The sequence below is a fragment of the Phocoena phocoena genome, chromosome 16 (genome assembly GCF_963924675.1).
Source record: "Phocoena phocoena chromosome 16, mPhoPho1.1, whole genome shotgun sequence".
Classification (NCBI taxonomy): domain Eukaryota; kingdom Metazoa; phylum Chordata; class Mammalia; order Artiodactyla; family Phocoenidae; genus Phocoena; species Phocoena phocoena.
Genome location: NC_089234.1, coordinates 71970888 through 71988386, shown reverse-complemented (window position 1 = coordinate 71988386; position 17499 = coordinate 71970888). Strand labels below are relative to the sequence as shown.

The 17499-nt window shown below is 41.8% G+C and overlaps 1 protein-coding gene across 5 annotated transcripts in view; it reads right to left on the bottom strand.

Annotated features, from left to right (window-relative positions):
• The window catches only part of FAM13C (family with sequence similarity 13 member C), a 134718-nt gene that overhangs the window by 49540 nt on the left and 67679 nt on the right, over nt 1-17499 (bottom strand). For all 5 annotated transcript variants that reach the window (XM_065894983.1, XM_065894986.1, XM_065894984.1 and 2 more), the window contains one exon: nt 5473-5530. In XM_065894983.1, the coding sequence (XP_065751055.1) occupies nt 5473-5530 (58 nt within the window). The remainder of the gene's footprint in view (nt 1-5472; nt 5531-17499) is intronic.

Sequence of the window (17499 nt, the reverse complement as noted above, 5' to 3'; positions counted from 1 at the left end):
AGTGATTGGTTCAAGAATGGGCTACAAGTCACAAGCCAGATAAATGAGACTCAAGTATGGAACTTTATGGATCTAGAAAGGACTCCATTTCTACTGTGTGATAGGCAGAATCTTAAAGATGGCCCCCAAGATTCCTGTACCCTGGTTACTCAATCAAACACGAATTTAGATGCTGCTAAGAAGAGATTTTGCAGATATAATTAAAGTCCTAACTCAGGTGACCAAGGATACAGAGATTGCTTGGATGGGCCTGATCCAATCAGGTGAGCCTTTTAAAAGCAGTGTTTCTTCCAGCTGGCAGAATACAACATCACAGAGATTTGGAGCACAGAAGGATTTGGTGCTGCTGGCTCAAAGTTGAAGGGGCCCATGTGAGAGGGAACGCAGGCAGTGTCTAGAAGCTGAGAGCTATCCCCCAGATGCTGACCAACAAGGAAATGGGGTCTACAGTCCTACAACCTCAAGGAAGTAAATTCAGGCAATGACCTGAATGAGCTTGGACATGCACTCTTCTCTGGAACCTCCAGATAAAAGTCTATCACAGCCAATGCCTCGTTTTCATTTTTGTGAGACCTTTAGCGGAGAATCCAATGGAGTCTACTCAAATTTATGACCCACATAACTGTGAGCTAATAAATGGATGTTTGAAGCTGTTAAGCTTTTGGGAATTCATTTCACAGTAATAGAAAACTAATATACACTGGAATTACTAGCTGTAAGAACAGTGTGTCCCTAGAGAGGGTTGGTCAACCCAAAGATAAGGTCAATATAGGAAAGCAGAGTCAAAATGGAAAGAGACGGCATCTACATGACGAGTCTTTAATCCCTGGAACTAGCCATTTGTGAAGCCTATCCTGATCCTAAAGTTTCAGGCGTTTGAATCAATAAAATCCTGTTATTGATGAAAGCCAGCTTGAACTGACTTACAGTCACAAGGAAAAAAACCCAGATACTGGAAAAAAAATGATCAGTCAATTCTGATATAAGGCCCAACCCTATAGACTGGGTTTACATTTCAATAGAAAAAGACAGCTGCCTATTCCTACAGAAAGAAATACCATTCAGCCAACTCAGGAGTATCAAGGGCCTGAATAAGCCTCTTGCTAGACCATTTTCTCAAAATTAAAACAATTTTGAGGGAGAAACACATCCCAAACAAAATAGTAAGTACCATCTGGAGGTCTGCTATGGCTTGACGCCAAAACGTATCTATATGCTCAACTATGGATGGTAATAAAAAGACAATCAAATCCTTCACATGGAGACCCACACGTAGACATGTGCACATACACTCAAAAAGGGGCACAGGGCTTCCCTGGTGGCGCAGTGGTTGGGAGTCCGCCTGCCGATACAGGGGACACGGGTTCGTGCCCCGGTCTGGGAGGATCCCACATGCCGCGGAGCGGCTGGGCCCGTGAGCCATGGCCGCTGAGCCTGCGCGTCCGGAGCCTGTCCTCCGCAACGGGAGAGGCCACAACAGTGAGAGGCCCGCGTAACGCATAAAAAAAAAAAAAAAAAAAAAAAAAAAGGGGGCACAATTTGCCTCATTCCATCCGTCATGGGAACCTATGACTAAATTCTACAAGGGCTGGGAAAATGAAGAAAAACAAAAAAAGGTGGAATCAGTGAGTGTTAAAACTGAAAGCAGTCCTAGAGTTAACCCAATTCAAAACCTGCCTCAATTTCACAAATGAAAAACTACAAGAAGTTGATGGGATGCTTTATGATATGCAGTCTGGGAGTTGGAAAAAGTAGTAGGAGGACCCAATATGGCATGTTTTCTCAGGGAAGGGGAGACCCATTCATTTTCTTCATACATCTCTTATTGTACTTAAATGAAACTGAAGCCAGGAATGCGATCTACTAAGATGTGGAGAGGGAAAACAATATTTTTTCTCATTTTATCCTTCAAGCAACTTTTTGAACTATTGATTGCTTATTGATTATATGGACACGGGGAAATGACTAAAACCAAGGATCAAGGCGGATTAGACATTGACGATCTCAGGTCTAGAATATTTTCCAATCAGGATCTATGACACCCCAACAAATAATATCTTCTGATGTTTTACAGAGGCGGATATTTTCCAACCAGGATCCAGGGGACCCCAACAAATAAAATCTCCTGATGTCATATAGAGGCAGAGTGTGAAAGTTCAGCTCAATGTCAGAATGGACACTTAATCAGGTTTTCAGAAACCAACTCCTATAGTGTACTCCCAGAGACACCAAAACTCATGCAACGGAGAGGCAAGTCCTATCAAGAGAACCAAGGTCAAAAACTAGGAGCTTGAGACTGGCAGAAGAAAAGTGAGGTTGGCAGGAATCAGATCTATACTCACACCCAGTAGAAATAAGAAATGAGTTTTTCAGTTCACTGGGAAAGTACTGGGAACACACCCAGAGACAGAAGCTCATAGGTAGCTATGTCACATCATGTATCACCTTACTACATACAGGAGAGCTCGGGTCAAGCACCAGCTCTGGAATCAAATATAGCTGAGCCCCATCTATCTGTGACAGAGCAAGTGGAATTAAGAAGTTTAAAAAGTAGATGTGAAATACGAGATGTGAAATTTGGAGAAAATATAAAGCACATATGTAACATCTTAAAATTGCTACAATCGACAATTACAACATTAGGGTCCATAGAAACATCTGGAAAGTATTTGTGGACCATGCTCTTACAATGCTCAAGAAACTGTTTTTTTACTTTAGACTTGCAAGCTGGAATGGAAGGAAGAAAGCAGATATGGAACTAGTGGGTTCTTTTTAAAGAAGTAGAAGGCTGTGTGTTGGAGGCTGTGGTGTATAAATAAAAGGGACAGGGGCTTCCCTGGTGGCGCAGGGGTTAAGAATCCACCTGCCAATGCAGGGAACAAGGGTTCGAGCCCTGGTCTGGGAGGATCTCACAGGCCGCGGAGCAATTAAGTCCGTGGGCCACAACTACTGAGCCCATGCGCCGCAACTGCTGAGTCCAACGTGCCTGGAGCTCGTGCTCCGCAACAAGAGAAGCCCGCATACCGCAACAAAGTAGCCCCCCCCCACCCCGTCGCAACTAGAGAAAGCCCGCGCACAGCAACGAAGACCTAACGCAACCAAAAATAAATAAATTTTAAAAATTTTAATAAATAAATAAAAGGGGCAAAGAGCAATGAAGATAGGTAACATAACAAAAAATTCTACCTTATATATCCACTTGGAGATGGAAGGAATACTCCTATAAAAAAATCAGCTGTACAAAGAGACTAAAAGAGAGTTCATTTTTTAAAAGTACAATTAGTAGCAACTGATCATGAGTCAAAAACTAGAAACAACCATACAATGGGTTACAGCGAGGAGAGTGAAAGCTAAAACTACGTGCCAAACATGTATGAATCTCATAAACATAATACTGAGTAAATGAAACCAGACACAAAAGAGTACATACAGTCCATTTATAAAAAATTCAAAAAGAGACAAAACAAATCTACTTAAGTCCAAAGAACAGTTATCCTTATAGGGGAAGAGTGACCGGAAGGAATTAAATAAGGGTGCCTGGATGCTAATAATGTTGTGTTTCTTGATGCTGGTTACACACTTTGTGAGAATTCATCCAGCCATACACTTATGATACGTGCACTTTTCTATATGTATTTTCTATTTGCATTAAAAATATTAAGGTAGTATTTCCCACCTTTATTCCATAAGAGTCTGTGGCCTAAAGCAATGTTATTATGGGGTTATTCCATGAAAGAGTTTGGTGTTCTCTTAAGCTTGCGAAATGCTAGGCAAGACCGAGTTTAATATGTTCCCACTCTATACGACGTCTCCATCAATGAGTCTGAATGAGTCAACCCTCCCTCCACGGCCTTGGACCGTGAGCTGCCCCTGTTCAAGCTTTCCTAAGGTTTCCTCCAGCCCCCAAATCTTAGCCACAACGTGATCTGCACATCTGATTTATCCCGATTGGAACAACTGCACTTGAGCACATACTGTTATCAACCAGTCTGAATGAGCATCACCACTTTTTCATGGAAGAGCGCATACTTACAATATGGTGCTGACTGCTCTTTCAGAGACCTGTCTCCAATCAGCACTCCTGCACCCATGCAATCCCACAGCAGTGAACTAGCATATTTCATGTAATTTGCAAGTACAATAGCATGAAGGAATACAGAAAAGCAGATTTTCAGAGAGCGCATTATGCAACTGTAATTTGAGAATGTTCAAGTCATCTTCACATTCTCACGGGGTTGCAGCTCACACATCAGAGTTTCTCCCAAATACTTGAAACCTATCACTACTTGACTCTTACAATCACCTCATTTTTCTAGTCACTTATGTCAAAACAAGTCAGTGCTTCTTTACAACCAGCATTTTGTTTATTCCCAGTGGGGCAAACAGCTGTGCTCACTGATTCAGGCTCTTGCCTTTTTTCTCTCAAACCTTTTTTCACTCTTTTTATCACAGGCAAGATTGTGGAATCTGAAGGCTGTCTCCAATGCACAAAGGAATAACAAGCAGGGTTCTGGGTTGTTATCTTTAAGACATTTTCCACAACTTCAGTAACATTTAACTGGGTTTAATTAGGCACCTGGTTTACCTTTGGCTACTCATTTATGCCAAGTTCTACAGTAAAAAAGAAAAAGGAAAATATCACCTAAGTTCAATTAGCTGTCATATTTTTGGAGGCGGAGGAGAGATGGCATCAAATGATGAACAATTTGCCCGAAGCCCATCATTTCTCTTCCTGGCATCTGAACGACAAGTCTTTTCATTCTTTTTGCCATGATCTTATTAGTCAGACATACCACCCATTGCTCCTTAATTATACTATGAGGGCAAGAGAAATCAGAGTATTCCAAACCAATGTCTTAAGCTAAGGCATTCATAACAACAAGGATCCTAATTACATTATACTGATTTCCAATGGGAGAATTAAATTATATATTTCAAAGAAAATCTAGAACAAGCTTATTAACGTTGTGATGTCCAGTTCAGTGGGAAACCATTTGCATTGGAAAATGTGGCTTCAATGTCTCAAAGCATACTAGAGGACCATTTTGCAAATACCAAACTATATCACACTCCATGGTAAGCATGATCATATTTGAGACTGCAAAGGGCATTAGAAAAAGCAGGGGTTGGGACGATAAAATAAAACTAAGAGAAAATTTTACAAATGTAACTGTCACAGCCATGGTTATATAATCCTGAAGCAAAGTTGAAGTAAAGCAAAGTAATGAAATGACTGCTGGACTTGGTTTACTTCCAAGACATACTGAGCAGTCTTGCAAATTATATTTTAAATGTATTTGCTCCAGAGCAAGGAGAAACACGTTTCCAAACAAGTGCAAGGAAAACACGTTTACTTAAGAGCAAAAACATTTAAAGTTTTAATCAGAATAAATTCCTAGTACTAGGAAAAAGAATAATAAATTTCACGATTGGCTAATTCATGTTCATACAACCAGCAATGACTGCACCTACCTCATTGAGGTCCTGCCGAGTTTCATCCTTTGGCCACACGGCCGCCCTCTGGTCTATTCTATAAAACACAAAGAAAAAGTATTTCCATTTAAAAGAAACCTTTCAACAATGTACATATGAAGTTGGCAGCTACAGATCTGACCACACCCCTGTTAAAAACCCTCAGTGGTATCCCACTGCCCGAAGAGCAAAATCCAGACTCCTTCTAACGGTCTGCAACATACTACAGTGTCTGAACTCTGCCAATCTTCCTGTCCCACCTCCAATCACTCTCACCCTTGTCCTCTACCCTCCAGCCTCTCTGGCCTTCAGTTTCTTGAACACACAGTGCTGGCTCCCTGTTCAAATCTTCACACTTGCTTTTCCCCCCGATTTTCACAAAGCTGACTCTGCCCAGCACGGAGCATCAGCTCAGCTCCTATGTCACCTCCTAATGAGTCCTTCCGGATCTCTCTAATCAAACTATCCCTCCCCTTCACTCTCTATTGCACTGTCTTTAGATTTTCTTCTTAGCGCTGTTACTACCTAAAGTTATGATGTTTATTTGCATTTCCATGCTAAAATGTAAGCTCCAAGAAATCCGTGATTCTGTCCATCTTCTACACTGCTGAATCCTCAGTACCCAGTGCAAAGTCAGTATTTTTATGACCAAATGTGATCTGATACAGTTGTTACAGAAAGACACCATTTGTGCACTGAAGTTAGCTTTTGGAAATTTCATTCTATCACTTACCTAACAAAATAAAAGTTACAGCAATTTCTGGGTAACACGGTAAAGCTAGGTTTTGCCATTTCATAGCTTGCAACAGAAGAAAAAGGACTTAAGGCAAATCTACTCTGAATAAATTTTTTTAGGTTAAAAACAAAAAAACAAAACTCCACTACTGGCAGATGCTCAGCTCTAAATCATGATTCATCAAATGCTATGGTCCAATGGCATCTACCACATAACATTCAAGTTTTTCTGCAGCAGTTTGCATGCTATTATATAGTAAATATATTAAGTTATAATTATTCTTTTTAAAAGGCCTGCTCTCTTAAGGAATAAAAGCTTTAGTCAGTATTAAGTCATTTATAAAAAGATTTATTTTGGGATATAATTATTTAGTTATTATTCTGCTTTGGTTTGAGTCCTGAAAAAAGTATATATGTCCTCTGAATGGTCATCAAGATGAATGATTTCTGAAAGTAATGACGCACATTTAGAAATGCCATGAGCCTAACTTCTTCAAAGTATTCTTAAGAATGAAAAGTTCTTTCAGTCCATGAGTACTGCTAACTGTGCAAACAACTTACTTCTAATGAGAAACTGAGGAGATGTTAAAACAGAATTGGACGGTCACACTGATGTTGACCACATCTGCACAAACGTCCCTCCTGGGTGTGAGAGAAGACTAAAGGTCCCAACCACGAGCCCACGGAGAGATGGTCCAAGTGAGAAAGTTAGTTAGGGGAAGAAAGCGCTGGCACACCCACCCTCTGCCCATGAGTTCGCTGGGCCACAAACAGTGACTCCAGGGCTTCAGAAAATACCAGGTAGCTCTTTCCTGCAAAATGGGAGAAACCCTCTCATGGAGAGGGGTTAACCTGACCTATCCAGCAACATCTAAAGTTCTGAATGGCTCATAATTTCCCTGTAACCTAAAGTGGTTCTCAAATTGTGTTTTTATAGAGTTATAGTAGCACCAGAAAAATGAAAGAATCGTGTTCTCTAACGGAAACAATATTTACCAGTTTACAGTTTTCAACTGTAAATTTCTCCAGGGCTCTGATATCAGCAAATGGTAAAACAAATAGATGGTAGCAAACATTAATGGAAGAGAGCAGAAATAAGACTTTGTTTAAAATATATAGTATATATTATTGAGATGCAGAGAATAGCTACATGTAATACACTCACATGATCTTCAATGAAAACTACTTGTCATCTCCAGATAAACCTCCAGATCAAGTTTAAGAACTGCTCGGTGCTTTGTGACCGCCTGGAGGGGTGGGATAGGGAGGGCGGAAGGGCGGGAGACGCAAGAGGGAAGAGATATGGGGACATATGTATATGTATAACTGATTCACTTTGTTATAAAGCAGAAACTAACACACCATTGTAAAGCAATTATACTCCAATAAAGATGTAAAAAAAAAAAAGAACTGTGGTCTAAGCATCAAAGATGCTTTAATTTAATAGCCATCTGAATGTCTCCTATGTGACTGGTACAGTGTTGGGGATATAAGAATCAATGAGCAGACTCTAGACCTTTAGGAAACTTACAGTCTAGTGGATCCTGAAGCAGAGAATAAAACTAATTAAAACCCAGTCTTGAGGTTCTTTCCATAAATCAAGGAATGAGCGCACAGGAGCTGCTATTAGAATGGTGGAGAGGGACTGCAGAAATAGAGACAGACGAAAGAGACATTTTCAAGGAGAAAAACAAGAAGAGGTGTTGGGTGTGAATTGAAAGTATGGAATGAAAGAGATGGTGTAATGAAAAGTAATCCAAAGTTTTGAGCCTGTGTGACAAGAAAGATGATAGATGATGGTTTTTCCAGTGGAGAAAGAAAAATAGGTCATTTGGAAGGGGAGAGCAGGCAGCTGGCATGAGATGTGATTTAGACATTTGAAGCTTGAACGGAGGATAAAACAGGGAAGTGAAAATACCTGAGCCGGGCTCACGGTAGCATGGGGCACTCGACGGTGTGTTCCAGAGAGTGAGGGCAGAGATAACAACAGTGACTCACAGTGGTCACAGGTTCTCCATCAGTTTTTCACTTGCTGTGTGGCCAGAGCCTAGCACAGTGCTTGGCACATGTCACGTGCTCTCTACATGCCTTTCGGATGGATGAAAAGATGAAGAAACAGAAGGACCCAGACCCAAGAATGACTTCTTGATCTACCACTTACTAGGTGTGTGTACCCACTGGCAAGATATTAACCTCTCTCAGCCTCAGTTTCCTCATCCGTCAAGTGAAGATAATATCAGCTACCACACAGGATAATTCAGGATGTGAGGACAGTTCTTGAAAAATGTTTATGACTACTGCTGGCTGTATTAAAAATAACACATGGGGCTTCCCTGGTGGCACAGTGGTTGAGAATCTGCCTGCCAATGCAGGGGATGTGGGTTCGAGCCCTGGTCTGGGAAGATCCCACATGGCACGGAGCAACTGGGCCCGTGAGCCACAATTACTGAGCCTGCGCGTCTGGAGCCTGTGCTCCGCAACAAGAGAGACCGCGATAGTGAGAGGCCCGCGCACCGCGATGAAGAGTGGCAGCCCTCGCACAGAAACGAAGACCCAACACAGCCATAAATAAATAAAATTTAAAAAAAAAAACAAAACAAGTAACACATGAATTCTATAATCAAATGTAAAAAATACCATAACAGAATTATAAATGATAATTAATGGTATATTTAATTACAATAATTGAAGCCTTGTGAACAAGCAGGAAGAGATAAAAAGCTGAGTCATCCTTACTCAGGACCACTGGGCAGGTTTCTGAAATTGGCCAATTCGGGGACAGAAGAAAAAAGGGCCGTGAAGAAAATACACATGCATCACTAAGGAGATAAGAAGGCAACCAGAACAGCACTTTGAATAGTGAAGAGAAAGATGTTATAAGAAAAAAGAGTGTCAGGAAGAGCCTAACAGAAATATACTCAGCCATTAAAAAGAATGAAACAATGCCATTTGCAGCATCATGGATAGACCTAGAGATTATCATACTAAGTGAAGTAAGCCAGATAAAGACAAATATCATGTGATATCACTTATATGTGGAATCTAAAATATGACACAAATCAACATATCTACGAAACAGAAACAGACTCACAGACATAGAGAACAGACTTGTGGTTGCCAAAGGGAGAGGTGTTGGGGGGAGGGAAGGGTTGGGAGTTTGGGATTAGCAGATGCAAACTATTATATATAGGATGGATAAACAACAAGGTCCTACACTGTATAGCACAGGGAACTATATTCAGTATCCTGGGATAAACCATAATGGAAAAGAATATATGTTTAACTGGGTCACTTTGCTGTACAGCAGAAATTAAATACAACATTGTAAATCAACTATACTTCAGCAGGACAGGAATAAAGACACAGACATAGAGAATGGACTTAAGGACACGGGGAGGGGGAAGGGTAAACTGGGACAAAGTGAAAGAGTGGCATGGACATATATACACTACCAAACGTAAAATAGATAGCTAGTGGGAAGCAGCTGCATAGCACAGGGAGAACAGCTCGGTGCTCTGTGACCACCTAGAGGGGTGGGATAGGGAGGGTGGGAGGGAGACGCAAGAGGGAGGAGATACGGGGATATATGTATATGTATAGTGATTCACTTTGTTATACAGCAGACACTAACACACCATTGTGAAGCAGTTATACTCCAATAAAGATGTTAAAAAAAAAACCCAGTATACTTCAATAAGATTTAAAAAAAAGAAGATGAGCCTCACAATTTCAGGTAAATGCCAGGCACTTTACTTACATTATTTCATCTAATCCTCATGGTAACCACATGAGATTAGCATTATTAGGCCCATGTGACCTAATAGGAAACAGTTAAGGCAATTAAATAATTTTATCCATGAATAAACAAGTATTTATTAAACAACAACTTATGTCAAGTATGATTGCAGGTGCTGGGAATAAAGCAGGGGATAAAACAAGTCTCTGCCTCACTGTCATAGAAGCAGAGAGACCATAAAGAAACAAACCTGGTGCACCAGATGCTAAATATTACAGAGGAAAAGAAAGCAAGGTAAGGAGAACAGGACGTGCAGGAGGACTGCCCAAGCTCACGCTGCTAGAAAATCTGCAGTCATCCGGAGATAATGAGAATGAAAGCAGAGAAATAGAAAGGTCACTGGATCAGAAAAGATAAAGGTCATGGCAGAAGAGGAAACAGAAACGGAAGCTTCTCACTAGAGAAGTTTAGCAATGAAAAGAGGAGAACCGGAACAGGAGCTAGGTGTCTCAAATTCCCTTCTTCTTAAGATCTTTAAAGGTAGTGTTTGAACCATTTACAATCCTGCCGACTCCAATACAACCCTGCTCTCTAGCCCAGGCCCAGGAAGCAGGAAATTGCAGCCTGGACTCAGAGCTCTCAGCACTGATGCCTCCGATCACCACCACCCCCAACACTCCCATCACCACCACGCCATCACTGTCACCACAACCCCATCACTGTCACCACCATCACCATGACCATCACCACCAGCAACACCACCATTGCCACCGTGATGGCCACCCACCATGACATAATTCAAAACAAAACACTTCTTAACAGAGGAACATAAAACATAATTGTGTGCTGATATTAAACGAGCTTTTTCCTGGACTCTGTGGCTGCAAAACTGTGGTTAGCCCATGGAAGTGCAACTTTTCTAAAACTTGTTGGTGTCCCCACGTTGCTGGAACCCCAAAGCCTGTGCTGAGCCAGCCTGTAGGCCCATCCTGCAGTGACCTTCCCTTGGGAGGTGGACTGGAATTTAAAACAGCAAAGTGAACAAAGCATTAAGATACTTTTCTTGGCCTACAGATAATGTCAAACTCCAGATGTGATCATCTGTGAAGCAGTATTTTAGCATAGGATATTTGATTTATAGCAACTTACTGTAATTAATTTAGCAGATTAAAATGTTCCCTGTCTCAGTAAAAAGCTTCCCCACCTCTCCAGTTGCTCACGGAAGATATCTGAGAGTTATCTGACACTCTCCTCTCTCTCAAGTCCAACAGCCAAGCCATTACCAAGTCCTTCAATTTCTTATCCCGAATCACGTTTAGATCTGTCCTCTCTCCTCCCACCGCCACACCTTAGGCCAAGGAGCCATCATCTGTCTTCTGGGCTACCTTCCTGGTCTCTCTACTTCTCCTCTACCTTCTCCAAAACACTGCCCACACAGCAACCTTGTCGCTACCCTTCTGCACACTTAAAATACAGATCGAAATTCTTCCAGCATCCTGTGACATCCTGAAGGAGTTACATCTGTCCACTTCTTCAACCTCAACTCACGTCATTCTCCTCCTCCATGCTCCCTTCTGCCTCAGGCCTTCCACGTGCTGTCCCTGTGCCCGTAACAACTCTTCCCTCTCCACTTTCTCTCCTAATTAACTCACGCATCCTCTAGACACCAGGTACCAGACCAATCAGGCCTCCCTTTCATAGGACTTGCTGTATTCTGACCTTTCACATCTGCCGTGTAGCACGTGTCAGTCCCTAATTGTGTATTTGTCTAATTATTTGATTGTCTCTCATGATGGCAAAAGCTCTATGGGGCAGGGATCATATGAGTCTTGCGCAATGTTTTCTCTCTAGAGCTAAGCCTGGCAATTGGCACATAGTAGGCCCTCATACGTTTGCTAATAAAGGATTAGTCCCAGGGTCACGGGCTGCTGTCGGTATATTCCTGAATGTGTTTAATGATTAGGATAAGACTCATACTCCCTCCTCCGCCTGTGGCGTGTAGCAGTACTGGCAGGATGGCACGACTCTCACTCCCACAAGCAGATGCATTTCTTGCCTGAGGAGACCTGCTAAAGTTGAGCAAGTGGCCTTCCAACCCATGTTTAGAAAATCTGGGCAGCAAGGAAAAGCAGAGCATCCAACACACTTTTCAGAGTCCTTCATAAAGAACCAGAGCCTGAAAGCTAAACAGTGTCTACCATGGCTCACAGCTCAAGACTTCAAGCTATTCCACTGCCTCGGATGAGCCTCTGTATTAGAAAACAACACAGGATACACTAATGTATACCCGGATGAGTGCCTGCTGGCTGGACGACTGTTGTTTCCTGAAACTCTTTCGAAAACAAAAGGTATATCCCAAGAGGACAACCCTCTGAGCACAATATTCATTATATACAAACAATTGCTCTATATGCAGACACAGGCAAGATGCCAAGGAATTCCAGTAATGTTATCACAAATAGTAACAGCCCTCGATACCAGCAAATATAAAGCTCCATTCCCTGCAGAGTGCAGACTCTATTAAAGACATTCTCTTACTCGTTTTTACCAAATTTCTACACTAAACGACTGAGATCAAGTATTGGGCAGCCAACTCCAAAGAGAAAGAAACCGAGGCACAGAGTTCAAAATGGCTTTCAAAGAGGCTGCTGACAGAATACAAAACTAGACGCCGAGAGCTGACTTTTCCATCCACATAGCTCCTTGTCCAGACCAGTGAACTCTCAGAGGCGGACACGGGTGTTGGGGCTGGAGGTGGAATGCTGACCCCCAGGAATAGGCCCCCCAGTAGCGGGGACCCAAGCTTGGCTCCCACCTCCCACTGTACTTCTCTGAAGACTAGAATCAACCAGTGTTATTAACAACAGATTCCTTATTATTCAGCCATAAAAAGGAACGAAACTGGGTCATCTGTAGAGACGTGGATGGACCTAGAGACTGTCATACAGAGTAAAAGAAGTCAGAAAGAGAGAAACAGGGGCTTCCCTGGTGGCGCAGTGGTTAAGAATCCACCTGCCAATGCAGGGGACATGGGTTCGAGCCCTGGTCCGGGAAGATCCCACATGCCGCGGAGCAACTAAGCCCGTGCACTACGACTACTGAAGCACTGGCGCATAGAGCCCGCGCTCCGTGACAAGAGAAGCCGCTGCAATGAGAAGCCCGCGCACCGCAACAAAGAGTAGCCCCCGCTCACTGCAACTAGAGAAAGCCCACGCACAGCAACGAAGACCCAACGCAGCCATAAGTTAATTTTTAAAAAAGAAAGAGAATACCAAATATTGTATATTAACCCATATATGTGGAATCTAGAAAAATGGTACAGATGATCTTATTTGCAAAGCGGAAATAGAGACACAGACGTAGAGAACAAACATAGGGACACCAAGGGGGAAAGGGGTGTGTGTGGGATGAACTAGGAGACTGGGAGTGACATATATACACTATTGATACTATGTATGAAATAGATAACTAATGAGAACCTACTGCATAGCACAGGGAACTCTACTCAGTGCTCTGTGGTGACCTAAATGGGAAGGAACTCCAAAGAAGAGGGGGTATGTATATACGGATAGCTGATTCACTTTGCTGTACAGGAGAAACTAACACATTGTAAAGCAACTATACTCCAATAAAAATTAATTAAAAAAAACAAAGAGATTCCAGGACCCACACTCACTAGGTCAGGACTGGTAATGTGAAATTAACAAGTACTCCAGGGCATCCCCAACCGGAAAACATCATCCTAAAGGCCCAGGTGCAACCACATGGGAGAAGACCAACTGCTGAAGGGCGCAGGTGAGAGACTCCTGGGAGCACGGGAGTGACCTGGGTGTTTCCAGCCTGGCCTCCCAGGGGACACATTCCAGAAGAGGGAAAGGCTAAGTCCCTGGAGACGCTCTGAGAAACTTGAAACACAAGGCAGCCCAGCCACCCTGGAATAGGCACCCCTCCTTGGTGGGCTGGAACAGAGCCCAGAAACAGCCAGAAGCACACTAACGCCTGGAGGATAACTGAGCAGTGAGTCAGGCCCACAATATGGGGACTGGGAGAGGTAAGAACGTAGAGTTGGGACAGGATATTTAGGACAGGAGACCCAGCAGGAGCAGATGTCCCAATAATGCATTTTCATTAATAATGATGATAGCACCACCTGGTTTGCTGAGCAGGACACAAAGTTCTCTGCTTCCATCATCGCACTATTCCACTCACTTAGTACAGAATGATCAGACACCTGCTCCCGGGGCAAGCAATGCTCAGCCCAGGGGGCAGAGTGATCTCAGCAGACGCTTCCGTTCCACGGACAGCTCTGCTCACTCGCATTATCCGCCTCAAGCACCTGCCAAGTCTCTTCATTTTTCTGCCTCAAGGTTTTTTCAAGGCAGAGCTCAATCCCTTAGCCTGAAAGGGTGGGAGAGTTAACCTCTGCTGGGGGCAATCCTCAGCCAGCGGAACTCGGAGGAGAGCGTGTGGATAAACACTGTGATCCCCCACTTTCAGAGGGATACGTCTGAGGACTTTCTGAGAATCACAATGTAATATGTTATGTAATTACTTTTTCCCCCACTAGATCATGAACATGTGCCCATGTAAGTAAAGCCTCCCACAAAATGTGGTTTTAAATATCTATCACGCACATTGGCATTTCTTAAGCGGGTGATGGTATGCCCTCTAGGGAGCATTTAGGCAATTGAGGGTTATTTGTGATGGGCACAAACGTTGGGGTGCCCCTGACATGCGTGGGGAAGCCCCACACAACAAAGAATTGTTCCACCCCTGCAGAACTTCCAAATGTCCTCTGGGAATGTGAGAGTCACAGGCACTTGCTGTCAGCACAATCTGAACTAGAAAACGATGACGGTAGTGGATGAAATAGAAGTATCTAGAGTACTCAAGTACAGAGAAGGGCATTGGATTGAACTGTCTCAAGTGTTTCACCCAGAGCCACTATCCTATGAGTCCACCATACATAGGAATCCAGCCGTGTGACTTTCTATCTAGTTCTCTCAGAGGTATCAATTATCCATTATATTCCTATCTCCTTCCATGATCAGATAATTGAAAAATTTACATTCTAAGTCTCAGCTGGGTTACCCATTTCAAATCCTACACCTAGGCAGCTATTACCCTTAAGTACAAACCAAGGAAACTACAATGGATGTACTTAAAAATATTTTCCAACCATTGTTACTACAGAAATATCTACAGATATAAATCCTAGAACTAACCAAAATATCAAATAATTTGGAATTAGTTAAATCAATGATGATATATCCATAGAATAGAATATTTCCAGCCATGAATATTTTAGAAAATTTTATGACGTTGAAAAATACAGTATTAAGTAGGACAAACAAGTTACACAGAAATATGTCTGTAAGATTTCACATATATGAAGCAAAGTGATATATATATTTCATATATATACATATGTATACATTACATCAAAAATGTTTTATCTAGCATTGATAAAGGAAAAAAATAGAGGGGGTTGGTGGGAGCTGTGTGTGTCATTATATAGGTGTGTGTGTGTGTGTGTGTGTGTGTGTGTGTGTGTGTGTGTGAGATAATACATCACAGAACCACTGCCTCATTGGGAAGATGAAGAGTCACCTGAAAAACAGCCTATGGCCTCAGGAACACGGCACACTTAAACAGCTATAGTCAAAGTTCTAAATTAGATTTAAGTTTAAACACACAGTCTCCTATAATCATTATTGAAATTTCTCTCTTAAATCTATTCCAAATTAGGCCAAGAAGCTTTCCAAGATATTGAGATGTTAAGGACGAAGTTTTTTGTTCCATCTCCTAGAAATATCATTTCTAACACAGGGCTATAATGACACCAAAGTTTGTAAAACAAGTCTCTTATAGAAAATTGTGTGTTAAAGTATTTGTTATAGAAAATCAAATTTGTTCACCTTAGTTATAAATGAACTCAGCAGCCTTGTGGTAATTAAACCATTACTCTATTAGCTTCTGTATAAAGACTGTATCATCAGAATGCATTCTCGTCTAGCTTTATACTCTGGGGCCTGCTTTAAATAAACAGTACTTCTAACAGATTCAAACCCTAATGAATCAGGAAGTCCCTTTCATACACCATTCTTTTTTATGCCCACATTAAAACAATAGCAACGACATAAAAACATATACTACAGCCGTAACAGAGGTTATATATGAGTGGTACAATTACAAGAAATTTTTATTTCCTTGGAATTTATTGTATTTTCCAATAAAACCATGTTTCACTTATTTTATTATTATTATTTTTTAATGAAAGAATGAGTTTCCCTTTTATCTTTATGCTAAACATTGTCCAGCGAACATTTTATCAAGTGATCAAGGGCAGACTCCTCCTTCAGAAAAAAAGAAACGAAGGAGAACAGGGCTTCGTTCCCAGAATAATCAAGGGTGGGCTCTTTTTCAATCAACAGTTTAAGGATTTGGTGTGGGATTTTTTTGTGCTCTACAGCAGGGAGGATGAATTATTTTTATCTGTGACTGCAAGAGCTTGTATTATTAAGCTAAAGTCTTCCTGTGTCTAATCCTTTAAACATCCAGAGTGTCGAGCGTTTTCAGTGTTAGAGCCAGAGGGGACTTTAGAAATCATCTGACCCAAACTTGTGTTTGGGGAGGGGACTTAGGGATTTCAGTGACATGACCAAGGTCACCTGATAGACATGAGGTAAGACCCTGCATTTCTTTTCTTTTTTTGTAATTCATTTTATTGAAGTACAGTTGATTTACAATGTTGTGTTAATTTCTGCTGTACAGCAAAGTGATTCAGTTATATATATGCATCCTTTTTCATATTCTTTTCCATTATGGTTTATCACAGGATATTGAATATAGTTCCCTGTGCTATACAGTAGGACCTTGTTGTTTAGCCACCCTATACATAATTGTTTGCATCTGCTAAGCCCAAACTCCCAATCCATTCCTCCCCCCCACCAACCTCCCCTTTGGCAACCACAAGTCTGTTCTCTATGTCTGTGCATCTGTTTCTGTTTCATAGATAGGTTCATTTGTGTCATATTTTAGATTCCACATATACGTGGTATCATATGGTATTTAAGACCCTGCATTTCTTAATTTGAATGTTTTTTCCATTCCATCAGCTTGCTTCTGCACCCATGGGGGTGAAGGCAGGATGGGGGGATGAGAAGAGCCCTCACTGTACGGCTGTCTTCCTATGCAGTATAAGCAAAGAAAGCTATTTATAGAACCCACTCATTGCCCAACTGCATACCAGGGACTCTCAAAGTATTGTCAAGACAAACTCATGTTTTTATCTCTACTATACCCCTACCCCCCATTTAAAAAATCCTAAAAGCACACCGACAAGAGGAACACGCTGACAGCACGCGGAGCTCCTGCTCTGGCACAGTCCAAGAAGGCAGATCTTAAGCTCTTTATTATTAAAACTCTCCGGCTGCTCATTCTTTCTCTTTTTAGCAGAGCCCATTCAGACTCTGCCTACTTCTCAAAAAACATGTGAACAAGAAACAAGCAGCTATTAAAACACACACAAGTTGCCTATCTCAAAAACAAAAGAT